The sequence below is a fragment of the Marmota monax genome, unplaced genomic scaffold (genome assembly GCF_021218885.2).
Source record: "Marmota monax isolate L192 unplaced genomic scaffold, Marmota_monax_Labrador192_F-V1.1 WCK01_AAM20220418_F8-fsc00087, whole genome shotgun sequence".
Classification (NCBI taxonomy): Eukaryota; Metazoa; Chordata; class Mammalia; order Rodentia; family Sciuridae; genus Marmota; species Marmota monax.
This window is the reverse complement of record NW_026693476.1, coordinates 814,902-835,127: the sequence shown is the minus strand read 5'-3', so window position 1 is coordinate 835,127 and position 20,226 is coordinate 814,902. Positions and strand designations below refer to the sequence as shown.

The following is a 20,226-nucleotide window of genomic DNA, read 5'->3' as shown; positions in this document are numbered from 1 at the left end:
TTGAAGATGTTTAGATGTCACGAGCCGTCTGTGGGCTGTGTGTGGACTATGTTGTGCATAGTAGCTTAATAAGAAGATAAGTCTGGCATTGGGAACCTCCCATGGCACCCCTACAAGGACTGATTGCCTGAGGCAGGTGAACTTGCCCCTCAAGCTCAGCCAGAGATCCCACACAGCACCTGAGATGGGTGTGATGGGCCAAGATGTCAATCAGCCTGCTGACTGCAAAGACTCCGCCCTTGAAACCTTATCCCTGCCTTTGATGTCCCACCCCCAACCCGGCCATATAAATAAAGCAAGTGCAGGCTCCATTTTGCCAGACTATAGAAGCTTGATCCATCTGATAGGCTTGCCTTGCCCATCCTGCCCCCACGCTCGAAACTACTTTCTGTGTCCTGTGGGTTTTTTTCGTCCTTCTATTTTTCTTAGCTTTTATTTCTCAGCCAGCCCATTCCACCGAAGGGAACTCCATTTCCACCGCCTGTGCAGGATGCAGGCGAGAAAGAGAAATTAGCAAGGAGAAAAGGAGGGTAAGAAAACAGTGAAAGAATAATAATCATTCACTGAAGAGCTGGCAACCTCAGAAATTCTATTTGTTAAATTTTTATGTGAGTGGCCCAGGAGAGAAAACCATCACAAAACCACTCGATCACCCTGCATTTTCGTGAGTACTCACCTCCTCTTCTAGGGCAAGAATTTTTTTTTTTCAATGATACCTGCTGAGGAACTAGAAATTTCTTGCTCCCTGGTTGCCTAGTTCATGGAGGGAATTTTTCTTTCCCAAGGGTTGTCTCCTGGGTCAATCTGGATAAGCCATGCTATTTTGTTATTGTTGTTGTGTAAATCATCACAGAACCCACTCTTTTTGGTGGAGGCTTTTGCAAACTCAGGGAATTCTTAGATAACCCATTTATTTGAACTGACAGTTGCTCCCAGTGGGCTTCCCCGTGGGACATGTTGGTAGGGGAGACCTGGTGGTAAGGGCCATGTACACAGCACTTCTTCATCTCTGCATTCACACATAGGAATCGGGACACAGCTGTACTCCCGGGAAGAGTCTGTATGTTTAAATATTACTCAAAAAAAGGAAATCTGTAAAATCAGAACACTATTCTAAGTAGAATCACATCATCTACTTTTCAGAAACACTTTTAGAAACTGACAAGCATAGTCCTGACTTATTATGTGTATATGTGGATAAGAATGGGAAGGTTATGTTAAAAAAAAATAAAGTTTGCTTTCAATAGAGCCAACACAATGACATCAAATATCAATTGTTTTATTTATCTGAGGACTACTGAATGTGACATTTTGCTGTGCTTTGAATATGATTTGCCCCTTTAGAAACACCTCTTGAAGTCTACTCTCAACTGTGAGGTATCAAGAAGGTGGAAACCTAATTGGACGATAGTATTGATAGGCCTTTGGGAGGTAATTAGGATTAGATGAGGTCATCAGGGTAGAACCTCCTTGACTGATATTGGTGGCTTTATAAAAAGAGATCCAGAAGAGACCCTCCCATCCCCTGCCTTTTGCTATGTGATGTCCTGCAATTCCTCCGGACTTTGCCAGAAATAAGGCCATCACCATGTGCATTACTTCCATACATACAGAAGACATTGTGTGGAGACCACTGTGACCTAATGAACTCCAGATCCTGAGTCCACCCCTTAGAAGCTGAGTTTGAGCCTGATTTTACTTCTTAGAAGCTGAACTATGTTGGGCAAGTTTCTTGACCTCCTGCTCTTCAGTTTCAACCTTAGTCATGGATGATTGGATGGTTGGTAATTATTATTAGCTATGAGGATTAAATGAGAGAATTCATATGAAGTGGTGGTTCTCAAAGTTTAGCAGGTATCAGGACCACCTGGAAGGCTGTTAATGTAAAAAATTTCTGAGTTCATACCCCAGGTAGGTCTGTAGTGGAGCCAGAGCATTTACATTCCTGATGAGATCTCAGATGATTCTCATGTCGCTGGCCTGGGACCTCTCTTAGAAAAACACTGTGTTATAGTTTGGATCCTAAGTGTCCTCTAAAGGCATGGTCTCCAACATGGTGCTACTTGGAGGTGGAGGAAACTTTAAGAAGTGAGGCTACTGTAAGGTCTTCTGGTCATCAAGGCTGCATCTTGGAAAGAACAGTGGGTCTCAGCTACTGTTTTTTTTTTTTTTTTTTCTCTTTAGCTTACCATGAACAACTTTACTCCACCATGTATTCCCCAATATGATGTGTTATCCTGAGACAGGAACAAAAGCAATGGAGCCAACTAACTATGGACTAAACCTCTAAAACTGTAAGCCAAAATAAGGCTTTTCTCTGTATAAGTTTACTATCAAAGGTATTTGTTATAGTGGTGGAAAACTGACTAATATACTCTGTTATATGACATTTAATACTGTGTCTAATCCATCACCAGAACCCAACAGTGTTAGATGTTTTATGATAACCATCTTTATGATGTGTGTCAGGAGAGTTTCTGGGAGCAAGAAATATCACATTTTATTAGAAATTTCCAACCCATCTTCATTATTTTGATGTTTATGAAGAACCTACAAAGAGCAAGATAATACCCACAATGTTCTGTGTACCTAGTTAGAGCCAGTGGGTTTGTGGTAAGGTTTGTCAGTAGGTGGAGCTATAGCGCATAAGCTACTGACCATTATACTACCATCTGAAATATTTTGCACCATTTCGGTTGTCTATAAAACATAGAAAATAATAATGAAAATCCCCTTTTGTAATGAATCGTGATAATATATTTCCCTGTGATTCTTCATCTCTATTAAAAAGACTATGCAGAAAAGACTGGGATTCAAATCAGTAGACTAAGTAAAGATCTGCCCTCACCAATGTAGGTCGACAACATCTAATCCATAGAGGGACCATCCAAATAGAACAGAAAGATGGAGGAAGAGTCAATTTGCTCTTTTCTTAAGCAGAGATATCTACCTTCTCCTGTCCTGGGACATAAGAGTTCCTGGTTCTTGAGACTTCAGACTCTGGGATTTACATGAGATCCTCAGGTGTTGGACCTCAGACTGGAAGTTACACCATCACCTCCCCTGATTCTCTGGCCTGTGGATCTGGACTGAATGACACCACTAGTTTTCCTAAGTCCCCAGCTTATAGACATCATATTATGGGACTTCTCAGCCTCCATAATCATGTGAGCCAATTCCTGCAGTTAATCCCCTCATGTACATATATCTTACTGATTATGTTTCTCTGCAGAACCCTAACACATTAACCAAGGTTTTTAATCATTGTGGGCTAATTCTCAACTTACCTAGGGTTATTTTCAAAGAATAACAACGGGATACACATAAGTTCAATCACACCTCTGCAGACGTTGCTCCTTGGAAGTTATCACATGTTGTCTAGTTTTCCTTCCCTAAGATTATTTTCCATAGGGCCTTCATTTCTTTGGAGAAAAATATTGTAAGAAGGCAGAAACCACACAGACAAGATAAACAATTAGTTTGATAGACTCATCTTTATTTTGACATTTTCCAGTATTTATAACAGTTTCCTTTGAAAGGGGGAAAAAGAGAATAAGTATGACTTGGAAGATATATATACCCAAAGATGATCTAGGACTGTAGATATTCCATTCCATTCCAAGATCCAAAGGTAACAGGTTTTCTTTTCCCATGAGCCAGGCTAGCTCTAAGAATCCTCAAAAGTGTTTTTTGTTGTTGTTTTTTAATATTTATTTTCTAGTTGTGGTTGAACACAATACCTTTATTTTATTTATTTATTTTGAATGCATACTTTTTTATATGCATTTTTTTGTGTGCGTGTATGATGCCAGGGTCTTGTGCATGCGAGGCAAGCACTCTACGAGCTGAACTATATCCCTAGCCTTTACTTACTTATTTTTATGTGGTGCTGAGAATCAAACTCAGGCCTCCCACATGCTAGGCAAGTGCTCTGCTACTGAGCTACAACTCCAGCCCATAAGCTTCTTTTAATTTAGGCTCTAGGATACCATTTTGTGGATTTATATCTGTTCTGCTGAAAGGACAGCTCTACTATAAGTAAAATTTTTAAAAAATATTTATTTATTTATGTATCTTTTTAGTTTTAGGTGTATACATTAGTTTGTTTTTATATGGTGCTGAGGATCGAACCCAGTGCCTCATGCATGCTAGGCGAGCACTCTACCACTGAGCCACCACCCCAGCCCCTATAAGTAAAATTTAAAAAAAATTATTTGCCCAACATTCTAGGTATATAGGTATAAATAGTCATCATAGTACAGATGAAAAAAAAAACTAATCTTAGAAAGAGTAAAGGTTTTACTCTTTTATTTTAAAATTTATAAAAGGTTTTACTCTTGGATTTGCTTCTTTCTGAGTAATACTGTATGAGTTTATTGTATTCTCTGGGCCTCATTTTCCTCATGTGTAAAATGGCAATTCCTTTCCTATATATTTCATAGGGGGTTGATGAGTCTAATTCCAAGGAATGCAAAAAAAAAAGAGGGGACTTATTAATAACTTAATTCAGGAGCTGGGAGTGTAGCTCAGAGGCACGTGGGAGGCCTGGGGTTCGATGCCCAGTACTGTAGTGAAAAAGAAAAAAAATTAAAAAGATGAACAATAATAATCAACCTACTTTTATGAGACCCGTATACAAACTGTATCAAATGGCATCTGAAGGATTATAAATCTAAGGCAATTCGTGTGCTGCTTTTTAAAAGGGCTGGGATGAATACTTCTTACAGTAAATATCAAGAGCACAAATCATCTCATTTCCCAAGTTATTGCTCACCTCAGTCACATTTGTTCAGATATTTCAGTCCAAGGAGTGTGCTTCAAATAGCTGGGGATTCGGACTGCTATACCTCCTTTTACAATTTGCTGTTTTTGTTTTTCTGATCACAACATTTTGTTGATGGGATTTGGAACATTGCTGTATTTGAGGGCTACAAAGCATTGTCATCAAATGAAGACAATAATCAGCCATATCAAATTAAATGTCCCAAACTATAATTTATATTAATTAATTATTTTTGTTTGAAAGAAAGCTGCCTTTGTTGAAGTGCACAGACTATAAGATACAAAAACCTTTTGTGATTGGTTCAAACTTCCTATAGAATTCCCACCAATTTCTTCACCTCCTGGAGGACAGGATAGGCTAATTCTTTGGCTTTTGCTGACCCAGCTTGTAAAACCTTCTCTAAATATTCCTTGTCCATCTTCAGTTTTTCAATTTCATTTTTAATTGGAGCAAATTTCTCAATCACAGCATCTGCCACCACCAGTTTGTAGCGGGCAGTATCCATGCCTGTGCTGCGGCGGACCACCTCCTCCGTGGTGAGCCCTGTCACCGCAGCGTGAATCGAGACCATGTTGGAGACGCCCTCTCGGCTGGCAGGGTCGTAGGTGACCTCTGAGGTGAAGTCCGTCACAGCCTTGCGGAATTTCTGCACTATCTCCTCTGGGCTGTCTGTTATTCGGATGGTGGCCAGTTTGTCAGGGTCAGATTTTGACATTTTGGAAGAAGGGTCACGGAGGGATTTTACCTTCTTCATGGATGCTAGGTCAAAACACCAACACACATGCCAAAAAACAAAAACAAAAACAAAAACACAAATAAATCATCAAGACTCACTGCTGGAATCTGGAAGATATCAAGAATACCAATGACTTTTTTACCTGTCTGGTTATAAAAATAGCAAATATTCATTGTGAAAAAGTCAAGCAATTTATGTAAGTATGAAAGTAAAGATTATCTGAATTATGTAACACTGTTAACATTTTCTCCATACTTTCAGGCATCTTTTAATGCATTTGTCCACCTAAAATGTATACTCTTACCCAGATGAAATTATGCCAATCATACTGCTTTTGCTGTGTACAACTTTTAAAAAAGTATTGTTTCTTCTCCTCTCTGCGCTTCCCTATTAGTAATCATTTATTTACCCCCTGCAACCATTGCCATTTCTACCCCCCAACCAGTTTTAACAATCTGCAGTAATCCTTCTATTTCTTTACCCAGGATTACACACATACACACACACACACACACACGAGAAATGGCTTGTTTATTGCTCTGATAGAATCAAGATGTTAAGCTGTGCTTCATAAACCAGTGTTATTAATAGTTGCCTATTTTATGGCTATTACAGAAGCATATAAAATTGAAAGGTAAAATAATAATGTCATATATTAAAATTTTATTTATTTATTTATTTGCATTACAATTCTTAATACACCATTATACATTAAAATCTGATTGTTAAAAGAAGTCTGACTTCAATGCCTGGGATTTCTTGAATTTATTTGTGTGAATTTTTGAAATTACCTGGAAATTTATACCTGACTTCTGTCTTTGAGTTGAATCTAGGATCATATTATACTCCTTTACAATGTTGTCAGCTTAATAAAGATGAACAGTGCTTAGGTTCCATGATCTCTGCCCCTGCCACAAAATTTACAAGTCTATCAGAATGCTGGTAGACTTACAGCATCAAGAAGGTTCCAGACTAGCATAGCAATGGAGGCTGAGGCTGATCTCTGAGACCCAGCAGGTGGATTGTACATTCCATCTCCGAGGTTCACTTAAGAAGACAGAACATGAGGATTACAGATTCCCTCTTATTTGATGTAGATTGGGATACTTTCATTTTGCTGTGAGTACTCAGGAAGGCAAGGTAAGTAGGCTTTGGGCTTACAAATGCTCAGCATAGGACCCAACTCTGCCACAACTAGACATGTGACTTGGACACAAAGTGAGCCTTGCCAAACCTTTGTTTCTTTACCCATAAAAGAGGTGAAGATATCTGCTCTACCCAATAAAGTTTGTTATTTTAAATATATCTATTAGGTAAATTATATAGTACTTTACAAATTAAAATCATTTTTAGTTTGTAGTTTCTTCCATACTTCTCAAACATTTTAGTTATCTTTTTCAATAATCTAGGGTGACGTGCTAGTCCTACATGACAGAAACAATGAAGATTCGAGTTCCAAATCCTGAAGTTTGTCTATGAGAAAGCCAAGTTTTGTCCTAAGACAGTTCCCAGCCTCCATCTATTATCCAGTTTTCACTTCAGAATATGCCCGGATTTAACAATCATGTGTTTGTTACTTACTGAGGATGGATTTGGGCACTGGAAAGAACTCCCCATACTTCTTGTTGAAACCTTGTGCTAGATCCTGAACTAGTTCCATGTGCTGGATTTGGTCCTCCCCGACAGGAACGTGTGTGGACCTTTAATAAAAGACAGAAAAACTCAGCAAGGCTTCTTCTTAGATGGAAATGATATTGCAAGCAGCTGCATTTCCTGTGTCTATTTCATTGTTAGTGTTCAACAAATGTTCACAGACTACAGAGGGAACGTTGAGACCCAAGTCTTTATCCATGTATCAGACAAATGCTGGAGAGATGTTTGTCTATTCTGGTTCAGTTTCTTCCATAGCAGAAGAATACAGCCATCAACACCAGTGTGACAGGATCTTGCTGGGAGGGAGGCATGGGATCTTCAATAGCATATGCGTTACACATAATTGTATTCTAAAACCACTCCTCATTCCCTCACTCAGTCAGCACATATAACCCGAGCCTGACCAGATGCTTTTTACTCAGAGCAGTGGCTTGCACTTGAAAGACACACCTCCACATCTTCAAATCAGATATGGCAGAAAGCTCTCTCTCAGGCAAGTGTTTTCCCTCCCTGTCACACAGGGAGTGATTCAAGATCTTTTTGGAACACACTGTCATTTTCAAGTAAATTGCAATCATAGGAGAATTAAGATGCTGGAAGGAACATAAATAAACAACATCTCCAGGTACAATAATAGATAGATCTTGCGTTTTTCAGCTTCTTGTTGCTGAAAATACCTGACTTGAACAACTTAGAGGAGAAAAAGTGTCTTATGGCTCACGGTTTCAGAGGTTTCACAACATCCTGGTGGAAGGGCAAGGTGGAGGAGCTGCTCCATTCATGGTGGCAGGAGGCAGAGAAAGGGTAAGGAACCACAGAGTAGATGAACCCTTCCAGGGCACGCCCCCAGGGACCTTTGGCCTCCAGCCACCACCAACCTGCCTACAGTTACCACCAAGATAGTCCTTTCATACTAGCATGGTTGGATTAAGTTACAGCTCTTATTATCTAATCTTCCCACCTCTGAGCATTCTTACATCAACACAGCAGCTTTGGGGAGATAACTCATATCCAAACCATAACAAATCTCAAAAACAATGCTGAATGAAGGAAGCAAATTTCAGAAAACACCTAGGGTACACATTGGCATTTACGTAAATCGTAAAAGTACATAGGAAAATACTACACATTGCTTATAGAGGCATAGATCTGGAGTGATAAGTACGAAAACACACTGGAGGGGTCTTCTCAAATTCATGACCATAGCTGCTTCTGGAGAAAGAGAGAAGGAGATGGGTCTGAGGAAAGGAACAAAGGAGGCCTGAATTTTATCTATAATATTTTATTAAAAAACAAAGATGTGAAACCAAAAATATCAGAATGTGGAGAATCTATTTATAATGATTTGAATTACACATATAAAATTTGTAGGGTCAGATCATGATGAGGTTCATCAAGAAGAATTAACCATTTCAGAGAAGATCTAGTGGGGAAAACTGTACTGAAGTGTTACTGTGGATGGAGATAGGTGATGTTAGTATTTCATATCTTGATTGGCAAGTTTATATTTGATATTTGATAATATAAATATAATAAATAAAGTGCCATAGTTTTTTCTTTTCTTTTTGGGTACTAGAAATTGAGCCCCAGCAGTGCTTAACCACTGAGCTACATCCCCAGCCAATTTATTTATATTTTTATTTTGAGACAAGGTCTTGCTAAGTTCCTCGGGGCCTTGCTAAATTACTTAGGCTGGCTTTGAACTTGTGATCCTTCTGTCTCAGCCTCCTGAGCTGCTGGGATTACAGCATGTACCACTACGCCCAGCTACATAGCTAGTTCCTTTCAAGGAAGTTCAATATTACTCCTGGGAGAAGCAGTCAGTTATCATGGGCAAGTTTCTTACCCTTTCCAAGCTTTCAATGTCTCTGTAATGCTGCTTATCTCGCTGGGTGGTTTCAAGGATAACAAACATAGTGCTTGATGCTAAGGGCTCAGTAACCCTTGCTGGTGGTATGCCATATTAAGGGCTGACATAATGAAGGACAAAATGGCACAAGGAAGATATATAGAAGGGTCCTTGATGTGAGGTGCACTGTGACATTTTTCAAAGAGATCATTTCCTTTTTTGGTAGCTGACTCATATACCACAAACACATAGTCCCAGAGATGGTCAGAGACCTGGGTGGCAATCCTGATACGGGTAGAAAACATACCTGAAAGGGACACTTCACCTATCAGGTGGTCCCCAAATACAGACAGTATGCTAATATAATTCTGAGAACTCTTTTAATTTAAAGAAAACAGCAGGGACAGAGCAATGAATGGAAAGGTAAACTCCAGGGACAAAGAAGATGAATCAGGAAGTGCTTTCTGTTCTTAAGTTAGTAAATAAATGTAGGAAATTCTACTAAAGGATTGTGAGGGCCATGTCCATTGTTCTCTTCCACACAGTGTGGAGCAGAAAGCCACTGGCTCAGTGGTTAAAAAAAAAAAAAGATGTAGGCCCTGGGTGTAACCCATTCATGCCTCACCTTTGAGAATTTCCCTTCTTTGGACCTTGTTGCTCCTGTCTGGTAATTAGAGTGAGGCTGACGTGCAGAGGTCACTTTGACTCCCCCAAACCAAATTAGCCAACAGAGCAGGTTAAAAAGCAATTACAGTAGCCCATAGGAAATCAGAATGGACTGCAACTAACACAGAAAAAACAATTACCATAATCAATACACTTTAAGCACATCAGAATGAATATTTCCACATGCCAAAATGGTTCCAGATTCACCAAGCAACCAAACTAAACAGAAAACACATTTAGTTTTCATAATGACGCTGTGTGCGTCTTGCCTTATGTCGGATCCCTGCCTCTTTGCTTACAATTTGGTGAGGTTTTGATTTTTTTTTTTTTTTAAAGGAATAAAAAAATTTTAATTTTTTTCACCTGGTCCCATTGCGCCACGTGGCTTTTGCATCTGACTTTGTTTGTTTCTGGTCTCTCCTCCTCCTGCTCCTGCTTTTCCTTTCACCTCCTATAATTTATCTTGGCCTTTACTTCTTATCCATTGAGTTTACACTTCACATTAATTCAGCCTGTCTTTGATTCTACTCACTTATGGGGCTTATTCTTTTCACGTTTTTAACCTCTCTCCTCATACTCTTCCTTTCACTTCAAATAATTTAGTGCTGCTCTTTTAAAATTTATACCCAACTTAATGATATCCATATTAATGTGCCTACTCTTTTTCTTTTTCTCCAGTTTCTTTTTTTCCCCCTTACCCTGACTGTGCTTTCTTAGACACAACATAAAACAAAAGTCTTTCATAATTTTGATTGTTATAACTTCTGTCACATAATAATGCGTCTGATCTTCTTCTTTGGTGACTAAACCATTTTTCTTTTGCTTAGTTCCTTATTGCATCTTCATTTACTTGGGATCCACCCCACCCCTCTGGCAGAATTAGTGTCCAGATGAATAATCATTGCTTACATATATCTGCTTGCAGAGATTTGTTCTCTTGTCCCCCCACCCCCACCCCCCTCCTACTTTCTTGGCTTGTGTTTGTGGATTTTCAATGCTGCTGCTTTTACCCAGCCTGACGGGACAGGGGTTTGGTGTTGTCTTTTCTATCATGAAGGATTGATCCCCCATCCCTGGGCAATTGTTGGATGTGCTATAATAACTCTAATTCATCAATTATTTAGAAGACCCACAATGTGAAAGGTCCAGTGCTGGGTACTGTGAGAGATATAATAAAGTGGTTACCATCTCCAGGAGGATAGATATTGAATAAAGCTATACATTCTTCCAGTTAGTCCTCTTTCAGTATTCTCATTGCAACACCATCAATCTAGTTACCCAAGAAATGTGCGGTCATCCCTGACAGCCCACACTCCTGCACATCCAGTCCAATGGGAAGCCCTTTCATTCTGACCTCCTGAAAAATCTCCTACATTTGGTGAGGCACCATGGTGCACACCTGTAATCCCAGAAAATTGGGAGGCTAATGCAGGAGGATGACAAGTTCAAGGCTAGCCCCAGCAACTTAGTGAGACCCTGTTTCGGGAAAAAAAAAAAAAGTAAAAATGGCTGGAGATGTAGCTCAGTGGTAAAGTGCTTCAGAGTTCAATCCTAGTGCCATACCCCCAAACCAAAAAATCTTACATTTGGCTGCTTCTCCTTCCTCTTCATCATGGTCCAAATTAGACCAGTGAAATAGCCTCTGAAAAGTTCATCCTAGCTGTGCATCTGTAACTCATTTTCGGTATTTTAATCAGTTATTTAAGTATAAATTATATGAAATTTATTCTGTCTTTAAAATGTACAAAAAGCTTCCCGCTATGTTTGATGAGCTGACATCTTAGCTCAGCTCTCTTCCTTCTATGCTGTCTCCCTCTTTTTAAGGGCTAGCAGCCTAGAACCTATTTCAGATTGCCTTCCTAGGGTTTTGGTTTAGTGTAGCACTTGCCTGATGGCTAGAAAGAAGAAAGAGAAAGAGAAGAAATGATTGTTCAGAGAGTTGTGGATGAATATGTGGGTATTAGCAGTCTGCAGAAATGAGGCCCAGGCAGCTGCTTGCAGGATCTCATAAAAATCCAGGATAGCCTGGTCTCACAGAGAAAGGAAGTAGTTTAAGAACTGGAAGTCCTCAAAGCAGTTTTAGGAACTCCAAACTTTTAAGACGAGCTCTCAAAAAAGTTATCAAGGGCAGAAGTCTGATCCTCATACATTATGAAAACTTTTCTCTGACTCGACTTATTGAAGTATTGTCCACTTTACTCTCCCTACTTTTTGGTTTTGGTTTGGTTTGTGTTGATTTCATAAGTCCACTTCCCCACTGGGAGGTGGTGGAACCTTTAGGAGGTGAAACTTAGTGGAAGGAAGTGAACTCACTGGAGGATGCCCTTGAAAGGAATAGTGGGGCACTGGCTCCTTCCTGAGTCTGTTTTGCTATCTAGCTGCCATAGGGTGAGCAGCTTGGCCTCACCACATACTTCCCACCATGATGTTGTGCCTCATCACAGGTTCAAAGTGACAGTCAAGGGACCATGTACTGAAACCTCTGAAACTATAATATACCTTTCCTCCTTTAAGTCGACTTACCCCAGGTCTTTTGTCACATGATAGAAAGATGGCTAATGGCTTGGTTTCTTCTTACTCAGTTCTTTTTCTTCTTCCTGTGCTGGGGATTGAACCCAGGGCTTCAAGAATGCTAGGCAAGGGGCTGGGGCTGTAGCTCAGTGGCAGAGCTCTTGTCTTACACATGGGAGGCCCTGGGTTCAATCCTCAGCACCACATAAAAATAATCAAATAAAATAAAGGCATGCTGTCCATCTATAACTACAAAAAAAGAAAAAAAAAAAAAGAATGCTAGGCAAAGGCTCTACCACTCAGCTACAACCCAGCCCACTCCATTTCTTAAGGTTACTGTTCCCTCATATCAGCTTTTGCTTTCACTATCTTCTTATCCTCCTCTCATGTTTCTCAGTTTATTTTTTTTGTATTGGGATTGAACTCAGGGGCACTTTACCACTGAACTATATTCCCTGTCCTATTTATTTATTTACTTATTTAGAGACAGCATCTTGCTAAATTGCCTAGGGCCTTGCTAAGTGGCTGAGGCCAGCCTTGAACTTGGGATCCTTTTCAGCCTCCCAAGGATCTGAAATTACCGAAGTGCACTACTGTGCACAGCTTCAGTTCAAATTGTTGAGAAAGATAACCTATTGGACAGTCAATCATTCTCTAATGTGAGTAGACATAACAACTCTTCCCTGAAAGTTAATTTCTTTATCTGTAAAATGGCCCATCACCCATTTATCCTACAGAGCTGCTGTGAGAATCTGAATAGATAATGTGTGTCACAGCTATTATAATATCTGGCAAACAATGATGGACACATGTCAATCCTTCCTTCTCTCTCTCTCAAGGCCATGTACAGTTCCTTTTTTTGAATTAGTGACTTACCAAATAGTTGCTGAATTTGAATAAAAACTACATGTGTGTATCTGAGAGGGAAAGACACACATATGAAGAGAAAGAGAGAAAGAAATGTATACTTAATATAGAGCCAGTCTATTGAAATTAGGCATTCAGATAAATAATGCAGGGTACAAAATAAAAATTATGAATACTTGCTATTTTTGAATATTTTACCTTCCTTCAAATGGCTGCTATTTATTATGCTTTCAAATTAAAGACAATCTCAGGTCTCTATTCTTGGGTTCCTTACCAAGTTCCACCAAAACATTATGTAAGTCTTTTATTAACCGATCTGGAAGATTTTTCTTTCTCTTGTGTTTTTCCTCCAGCCCACAGTACCTAACGCTGATTTTAACAAGAGCAAACATTAAGTCTGTATTTAACTTATAGCAACGTTTTATGAAGAGGCCACATAGATTTACTGGCAGAAAACAAAACAAAACAAAATAAATGTTTTATCCATCCTTCAACCTACCAAACTACCTGTCTATATTTATAATGTAAATATTCATAGACATTCTGGCTATGACCTTTTCCAAAATCCAGAAATATCTGAAATAAAACAAAAACAAATAAACAATACCCCCACGAGTGCAGGTTGTCTAACCTGAAACCAGACGGGAGGCAAATGTTGGGCTGTTCTTCCTAAGAATAAGAGGAGGCAGATGTCTGCCCATGTCTATTATCTAATTATGGCACCAGATCTGGCAGATAGCTAGAAGGCTAAGGTAGTAGGCACTCATCTTGAACACAGATAATTATCTAGTTGTACAGAAAAACATCTCTATCTATTTGAACAATCTGTAACTAAAATGCCAGAATGCTGATGAGGATGGATAAGAATCCCTCCACTATTATCCTCCTTTTAGAAGGTAGTCAAGAGAGAGGCACCTCATGCTTTCCTTAAGACAAGTTCTAACCACCAAATAGACCAGCAAACGTGAAAGGACGAATATGTATCATATGGGAATTTCTTTGCTACAGAGAGCAGGCTCGGGGATAATAGGCTGAAAAATAAATGCCTATCCTTGGGGTCAAGTATTTTTATGTGAGAATCCTGCTGATGTTGTAGAAAGTAAGACAGACAAGAAGTCATCAGAGACTTTCAAGGTTTACCTTCCATGTCTGAAATACTTATAGTTTTGTATGAGATAAAAGGGCATTCACAGCCTCAAGCCTGGCTTTAAAAAGGACAGCACATAAAACAAGTTTTGAGATCTTAAGAGGCTATTTTTGCCAATGTCAGTCTTTTTTAGAAGTTCCTCTTATATCTTAAAATACCAGGTGATATCAATTCGTACATAATTTGCTCAATAACCCCCACAGGTATATCCAAGAGTCCACTTATGGATAAGAGAACTGGAGTATTTTACGATTCTTCCAATTGTATTTTGGGAAATTGAGAAAAACATACAGTATTTCCCCCTTATCCAAACTTTTAATTTCTGCAGTTGTAGTTAGCTGGGGTTAACTGTGGTCCAAAAATATTCCAAAAATTCCAGAAATAATCGATTCATAAGTTTTAATGGGCATGACATTCTAAGCAGTATGATAAAAATCTCTCACCATTTCCTGCCCCCATTCATCCTGCTTGGGATGTGAATCATCCTTTGGTCCAGCATATCCATGTTGTATATGCAACCAGCCCATGAATCACCTGGTAGCTACCATGGTCACCAGACGACAGCTGCAGTGTTGGGGGCTTGTGCCCAAGTAACTCATATCTTACTTAATAATGGCCCCTGACACAAGTTCAGTGATGCTGGCAATTCACACATGTCTAAGAGAAGCTGCAAAGTGCTTCCTCTAAATGAAAATGTGGGAGAGTTTTCAGCTAAAGGAAAGGAAAAGAAATCATATGCAAGGTTCCTAAGATTTATAGGACCAGTGAATCCTCTGAGAAATCATGTAGAAGGAAAAAAAAAATGTATGTGTTAATTTTGCTGTCAAATCTCAAGTTGCAAAACTGACAGCCATGGTGTGTAAGTGCTTAGTGCTTACTGTTTACTTCCATCTCATCATGTAGGCACTGTGTCATCCCACACTGTCACAGGAAGGGTGAGTGAAATACAGCAAGATATTTTTGAAAGAGCCCACATTCACATAATGTGTATTCCAGTATATTTTATATTAATTTAAAAAAATCATTTATGTATTTATTTTGATGCATGCTAGGCAAGTGCTCTGTCACTGAGCTACAGCCCCAGCCCTCCAGTATATTTTATGACCATATAATTAGACTTCATTCTGCTTCCTTTAAAATATCATTGGCTTGGGGCTGGGGATGTGGCTCAAGCGGTAGCGCGCTCGCCTGGCATGCATGCGGCCCGGGTTCGATCCTCAGCACCACATACAAAGATGTTATGTCCACCAAAAAACTAAAAAATAAATATTAAAAAAAATTCTCTCTCTCTCTCCCTCTCTCTCTTTAAAAAAATAATAAAATAAAATAAAATATCATTGGCTTCCCAAGATATTAAGAGTCTAGCATTTAAGTTGATACAACAAGCAGACACATAATCCCATGTGCAAGTTTTGATCATAATTAAAGACAGGTTGCTTGCTCTCATGGACATTGCCTGTTTGTGGAGTTAGGCAACTATTCTTTGGGCTGTTTCCATCATAATTGTCCAAGGGCTTTGAAGCCCTTCAGCGAGGAGGATACTGTCATCTGTATGCTATCATCAGATTCACAGGCAAAAGAATTCTAGTTCTCCTAGGGGACAATCATGGCTTTAGGGGGAAAGTGATGAGACAACAGTCCCTGATGCTTTCCCAGCAACAAGGCAAAGGCCAGGAGTGCACTTGCCTGGGAGGCTTTGCTTCTAGAAAGTCAAAGGGGTGGGGGCCGGCCAAGAGAGGCTAATGGAGAGAAAGCAGGGAAGAGCTGGGGGAGAAATGAGATCTCAAGTCCTGGCCAGTACAACAGAGAGCACAGAGAGGAGCATTCTTTGTTGTGTATTTTTGAGGCCTATAAATGGCAGTAGTAGTCAACTGGATGGATTATAGGTCCAAGAAAAGTGAGGGCGTATCACACATCATGTTCAAAATATTTTGCTCTCAACCTTCAGGTTAAATATGTAGCCACTACCCACAGGTGGCTATTTAAGTTAATTAAAGAAAAATTTTAAATTCAGTTTCTATGTCACACTAGCAACATTTCAAGGGCTCAATAGCTACATGTGGCTGGTGTTTCTGGATTCAGAAAGTGCAGGTGTAGAACATTCCCACGGTCACAGCAAGTCCTATTGGTCAGCATCACGTTAGAGTGTTGATTACTTAAAAATATATCAACATTTAAAGCTTGAAGTTTGTTCGTGAGGAAATATATATGGCCCCGAGGTTAAGAGGCACAGACCCGAACTTTTGGCACTCAAATCCTGTCTCAGCATGCTACCAACCACTCAGTTGCCTCATCAGTGAGACATGGAAAATAATAGTGCAAATTTTACAAGGTTCTTGTCAGGATGAGTATACATAAAGCATTTATAAAAGCTCCCAATATACAGTAAGTGCTAACTAAGTGTTAGTGCTTAGTATTGTTAGTTTCTCATTGAAGCATATTTCCATATTTTAGTATCTGTTATTAGAGAATAATATAAACTTATTCATGTGTCTAACTCTTTCTGCATGCCCCTTCTCCACGAACCAAGCCTTTGTCAGATGGGTTAAAACACTTTTTTATCATGGCGATGTGTGAGAACAGGGTTGGCCTCTCTCCTTACTTGTAGGAGAGAACGTCAGCTGCTTGGAGTACTGGGTATGTGAGCAGGCCCACAGTCCCGTCGTGCTTCTGCTTGGCAGTCTTTGCCTGTGGGGGATGAAAAGAGGAGGGAAAGAAATCTGATTTGAATTTAATTATATTGCTCAATTAAGAAATTTTTAAAGTAAGCAAAGTGTGATCTGAAGCCACCTGTAATAACATTATATCTCAATTCCTTTTAGCAACTCTAGCCGTCTTTAGCTGGTTTGTCTTCATGCTCCATGCCTGGGCAGGAATAAGGTGAATCAATTTTTCTTCATTTTTTTTTTTTTTTTCTGGTACCGGGGATTGAACCCAGGGGGTGCTTAACCACTGAGCCATGTCCCTAGCCCTTTCTTATATTTTATTTACAGACAGGGTCTTGCTGAGTTGCTCAGGGTCTCACTATGCTGCTGAACTTTGAACTCATGATCCTCCTGTCTCACTCTCCAAGCTGCTGGGATTACAGGTATGCACCACCATGCCTGGCTCAAGGTGAATCAATTTTAATACTGTCCCTTTATTTGATTTATTCATGTGTTTCTGGTCCTGGGATTGAAACCAGGTACCCTCATGCTAAGCACGTATTGTAACACTGAGCTATCCCACAGCCCCTTGCCCGAAGGAAGGATCCCACACCGCTACTACTTTTTACTCAATTCACTAAAGTACATACTAAGGCATTTTCTAGGTTTCCAAATCAGATAAATTCCAGATTTCACAGATAAGAAAAGAAATGATCATGAAATTAAATTTCCACAAATTAACATGAGTTAACATTCTCTTACTACAATTTATCTGATAAGGGTTGGTTAACAATTATCACTGGATAAAATCATGAACATTTAATTTGGAAATGAGCAAATGGGAAAATAATTCAATTTTTAAAAGTTAGCAAAGCATTAGATTTATAGTCTTTTTAATATTCGCATACTGGACCTAGAATTACAAAGTAAGCAAGGAGACATGAAGAACATTGCTTATAGAGCACCTGTTACATCTGCCTTGCCATTTGTTACTCACTAATCCTCCAAATAACCTTAACCTCATGCCCACTCTCCCATCAAAATCAAGCTGGGTGCTATACCCAGGGCCCTAATATCCTGCCCTCAGAGCACTTTTCACATGTTGTGACTTGTATAATGTCTTTCTCTAAATAGACTACAAGCCTCCTTCAGGGCTACTCTGTTTGTCTTGTTGACTGCACTATCTTCAGCACCTAGCATGACAGAAGAAGACTTGCAGAAGGCATTGCTGTAATTCACTAGAGAATGAAGGCCCATAGAAGGCAGTATCACCCCCAGGATGAGGGTTTGAAATCCACGTGTTTCCTATAAATAGAAATCATGGACCAGTGGAGAGGCTTCTCTGGAAAACCAATGTGCTCACAAGACCCTTAGAAGCTATTTCCTAGGGAGAGCAGTTCCTAATTAGTATTAGGTTCCTACAAAAAGGACTTCACCATTCAACTTAGTGGTAGAGTATTGTGATAATACGGGATAATCTTAACCTAAAATCAAAATATAGAACATTAGAGAAGCTAAGGCTAAGGCAAAGTCAGTGTCTAGACAGGACCCACTGCCTGGCTTTGTGATGGTGCCTTCTCTTGTCCTTGCCTGAGGGAAAGGAATAAAGGTCTCCCTGGGGCCTTTTCTCTAAGAGCACTAAATCCCATTCTTGAGGCTCTACCCTGAGACCTGATCACCTCTCAAAGGCTTCTCCTGTGGGGGTCAGACTCACCAAGAGCTACGGGGAGACACAAACGTCAGACCACAGCTTTCAGGCACTGTCACTACAAAGCTGTTTCTATCCTGTATGCAAAGGCTTCTGAAGATCCACTTGAGGCCAATGGCCCTGAAAGTATGCTCAAAGCCAGCTTGAAACTGAAAGTAGTGTTGACATAACTGGGGCTACCTACCCTCAAGTTATCCAATTGCAAAAAAATAAGTGGAAGTAAAGTACTTTGAATTATACAATTTATTTTTCTCAATCAAACTTCTTAGTGAAAGTATATCCTTAATTTTTTCTGTGGGTTTGAACTGTTGCCTGGACTCAACTTGTTTAAATGTTAAATCAAATATGTTGTCTCTTCTCCCCACAGTGAAAACATTTCTTCCTTACTGCCAGTTAATTCCCATGGGGATGGGTGGGCAACAGCAGTAATCCAGAAACTGTGATTATTTGTTAATTATAACATGGTACTTTTCAAATCATTACCAAGTCTATCCAAACACAGACAAAAACAGTTAATAGGATTTTTAAATGAGAAGAAATCTTGGTGAACCTAAGTCACATTTTGTTTAATACCCTGAAGTAGAGAGGTGGAAGAGGCTGTCCCAGCCTTCCGGGGTTGCATTCCACAGAGGAAAGCAAACTCAGGGCTCCCGGGGCCCAACACACGCATAACCAGAAGGGAAAATGGTTTCCTTTCTGATTTTTAAGCAGATCACTGATATTTACCTTCCACTGGTGTAAATGCTGTAATCGAGGCAGCCTGACCATGCAGGTAAGGATCCAGTTTAATTGTGTGTGTTCAGACACCTAAAGAAAGAAAACAACATCAACAAAGGTGGCCAGTGTTTCCTTGCATGGAAACAAACTCAACAGACAGCAGGTATTATCATAAGCCACTGAAGACACCCCAGGTCAAGGTTATTGAAAGAAGGACAGGTGGAAAGGGCTTAGTTGTGATTCATGCTGCATAGAATCTTAGGCGAGGAAGAAATTATAAAGGCCAACTCATACACACACTACTCAAGTGTTCAAGTTCTCCACAGCATCCCTAGCAAGGGGGTGACCAGTCTGTTTCAATATCTTCAGTGAGAGGGATTCATTATGTCCTAAAGCCACCTATTTTACCCTTCAAAAGCTAAACTTACTAAAACAACACACACACACACACGTTCCAAGTCCTCTCTAAATAACTTCAAAGTATATGAAAAAGAACTATAATACATCATATATACATAGCAGAAAAAGGCACCAAAGTTAAATATTGAATTCTTGAGATCTAGAGTGATTTGAATTTTAGGGATTGCTTTATCATCCCATCATCTGGAAGGGTATTTTTATCATTTCTAGTTCTTCCTCTACTTCCTTCTCTTTTTCTAATCAACAGGAAAATATCAACTTTCCCAACTTGTTTTTGTTTGAATCAAATTTAATGAAGTAACCAAAGCTAGCAAAAACTGGGATGATTCTTGGGCCCTGGCCACATTCTAACTGATCACCCAGAATTTAAGTCCTATGCATCCCGTTTTGAGCCCTGGAGATTCCCAGCCGTTCATCGACTGTGGCTTTTTTTGTGTGTATGTGTGTCCATATGATTTCCTTAAAAAGCAGAGACTGTTGCCAACTCTGCAAAGTAGCCCCAAATGTGTTCTTTGTGGGTTTTG

General features: G+C 39.6%; 1 protein-coding gene across 4 annotated transcripts in view; it reads right to left on the bottom strand.

Annotated features, from left to right (window-relative positions):
- Positions 1-3,475: 3,475 nt before the first annotated feature.
- Wars2 (tryptophanyl tRNA synthetase 2, mitochondrial) overlaps positions 3,476-20,226 on the bottom strand; it is a 70,801-nt gene continuing 54,050 nt past the window's right edge. For all 4 annotated transcript variants that reach the window (XM_046458309.2, XM_046458310.2, XM_046458308.2 and 1 more), the window contains 4 exons: positions 19,292-19,372; positions 16,815-16,900; positions 7,101-7,219; positions 3,476-5,542 (listed from right to left, as the gene is read on the bottom strand). In XM_046458309.2, the coding sequence (XP_046314265.1) occupies positions 5,094-5,542; positions 7,101-7,219; positions 16,815-16,900; positions 19,292-19,372 (735 nt within the window). In that variant the 3' untranslated portion in view covers positions 3,476-5,093. The remainder of the gene's footprint in view (positions 5,543-7,100; positions 7,220-16,814; positions 16,901-19,291; positions 19,373-20,226) is intronic.